The 2,999-nt window shown below is 38.4% G+C and overlaps 1 protein-coding gene across 1 annotated transcript; it reads left to right on the top strand.

Annotated features, from left to right (window-relative positions):
* Positions 1–846: 846 nt before the first annotated feature.
* On the top strand, positions 847–1,987 carry LOC106080291 (uncharacterized). The gene is made up of 2 exons (XM_056023502.1): positions 847–923; positions 1,363–1,987. The coding sequence occupies exons 1-2, from the start codon at positions 847–849 to the stop codon at positions 1,985–1,987; spliced, it is 702 nt and encodes a 233-aa protein (XP_055879477.1).
* Positions 1,988–2,999: the final 1,012 nt, after the last annotated feature.

Raw genomic sequence — 2,999 nt, forward strand, 5'->3', positions numbered from 1 at the left:
CCACCGCGTAATGTATAAGCCGCTTCGGATTTACAGAAATGGGCTCAACGCTGGACCATACTCTAAAAAACAACAACCCAAAAATATACATAAAAAAAAAACTAAATATGCATATTAAATATTTAAAAAAAAAGAAGAACAATTAGATTAAATTTACAGATACCTTAATTCATTCTTGTAAAACATGGCACGTCTATAGATTTAAGTATTCTTATTAACAGTCAGATTTTTATTAAAGCTTTAGAAAAATTGTAGAGACCTCTACAAGAATCCTGCCCCGGGGCCTCCACTAACTTAAAACTGGCCCTGGAATTTGTGCGTTACAGAGCGCTACATCACTACAGATCGTAGACATATTATATTATCTAATTCCAAGGGCTATGTGGCTAAGTAGTAAAGCGCCTGGCTTCCGTACCGGGGGTGGGGGGGGGGGTCTCGGGTTCAATTCTCGGTGAAGACTGGGATTTTTAATTTCAGAATTGTTTGTGGACGCCCCTGAGTCCACTTATCTCTAATGGGTACCTGACATTAGTTGTGTGAAAGTCAAGGCGGGTTGGTCGCATTGCTGGCCGCGTGACACCTTTGTTAACCACAGGCCATAGAAACAGGTGACCTTTACATTATCTGCCCTAGAGATGGCGAGGTCTGAATCTCTACTTTTACTTTCATCATCTAATTCTAAATTAATGAATCGATACCCCCCTCCCTCCCTCCCCCAGTACAGTACAATACTACAGTTCAAATTATTTTTCTTCTTAATAAGAATCTCACCTGGAGTAAAAATAACATCTTTATCGATAACGGCTCACACCGGAAGCGGACATTTGATGGCAACCAGACGGCGTCATGTGTGCTCGTCATTTCAAGGGAAGCAACTCGACCACATCGTCTGCTTGTCGTCAAGGTTCTTGTACCACGCGAGGGTAATTCATCAACTACCTGACCTACTATCCAACTTATATCTCCAGCCCACGCCTTTAGTCTGGCTGAAAGTAGGTCTCCCTTGTTATCATTAAACTGTTACATTTCAAGGGTTACATTTCAAATGCCTATTTACCAAAATAATAACATTTCAAATGTTTACTTTTCAAAGGGCAACATTTCAAAAGTTTACTTTTCAAAGGGCAACATTTAGAAGTTTACTTTTCAAAGGGCAACATTTCAAAGTTTACTTTTCAAAGGGCAACATTTCAAAGTTTACTTTTCAAAGGGCAACATTTCAAAGTTTACTTTTCAAAGGGCAACATTTCAAAGTTTACTTTTCAAAGGGCAACATTTCAAATGTTTACTTTTCAAAGGGTAACATTTCAATCCGCTACTTTTCAGGCCACATAACACCCGTCAATTAATCGTCATCCATAGAAAGAAAGGAGCTTTATGTCATCTACCATCATTTACCATCATCTACCAACATCTACCATCATTTACCATCATCTACCAACATCTACCATCATCTACCAACATCTACCATAATCTACCAACATCTACCATCATCTACCAACATCTACCATCATTTACCAACATCTACCATCATTTACCATCATCTACCAACATCTACCACCATTTACCAACATCTACCATCATTTACCATCATCTACCAACATCTACCATCATTTACCAACATCTACCATCATTTACCATCATCTACCAACATCTACCATCATCTACCAACATCTACCATCATCTACCAACATCTACCATCATTTACCAACATCTACCATCATTTACCAACATCTACCAACATCTACCATCATCTACCATCATCTACCAACATCTACCATCATCTATCAACATCTACCATCATCTACCAACATCTACCATCATCTACCAACATCTACCATCATTTACCATCATCTACCAACATATACCATCATCTACCATCATCTACCAACATCTACCATCATTTACCATCATCTCCCGTACGTATTGCGAGGAGAAAAAAACAACCTTTTATACTTTGGATTCGAACCTGCGACACACACATTGAGCTGTGCCGATCCCATGAGTTTCACATACATACAATATTTAGCGCAGTTCCAAGTCAATCTGAAAGTCCGCTGAACTCACATTTTGGATAGCTTAAAAGCGCCTAGGAGCCAGTATGGGGCGCTTGTATATATGGCTCACTTCTTAGGAGCCAACCATCATTGGCTTGTTTATTTATTTTTTTTCATTCCTACTAAGTTGGAAGTTTGTAGCAAGTGTCGAAAACGGCTCTGAGAATTTCTCTAGACATTTCACAGTTTATGTATATATTTAGAAGGCGCGGTGGCTGAGTGATAAAGCGCTTGGCTTCCGAACCGGTATCAGGGTAAAAAAAATGTTCCATTTGTTTAAATCTAGCATTCTTTAGTTATTAAGAGAAAAAGAATCGAAATTTGTACTGTGCAGGTATTGTCCATTTTTTAAAAATATGATTTGTATGTTTTTCTTGTTATAAATGTAAATATTTTTTTTTGGACACATTATTTCGCATGGATTCATCGGGAATTCCCGGACTCGACTCTAATGTTTCTCCGTATTCAATAAGGAGTTGCATAAATAAATAAAAGTACTTGGCCAAATTGCGCACCGTCTGATGAAGACTTGATGAACAGCAAAGGTAAGAATGTATTGAAATGTAAGGTACAAGGCGAGATCTAGATCATAGAAAAAGAAAATATTTGTGATTATTCAGAGTTACAAAAGATCCCTAAAACCGTGAAGCATTGCAAGAAAGAAATAGAATGAGACATTAAGGATCTTATCATTCACCTGCAGTAAATAAGCACCACCAACAAGATTAGGCTCTTTAACACCATTGTTAAGCCGATATTGTTTTATGGAGCAGAGACCTGGAGAACCACTATCACCAACATGGGAAAAATCCAGGTATTCATCAATACCTGCCTGAGGAAGATTCTTATGATCCGCTGGTCAGACAAAATCTCGAGGAACTGTGGCAAAGAACAAAGCAGCAGCCCATTGAAGAAGATATCCTTCAGAGACGCTGGAGATGG

This window comes from Biomphalaria glabrata, chromosome 3, assembly GCF_947242115.1.
Source record: "Biomphalaria glabrata chromosome 3, xgBioGlab47.1, whole genome shotgun sequence".
Taxonomy (NCBI): domain Eukaryota; kingdom Metazoa; phylum Mollusca; class Gastropoda; family Planorbidae; genus Biomphalaria; species Biomphalaria glabrata.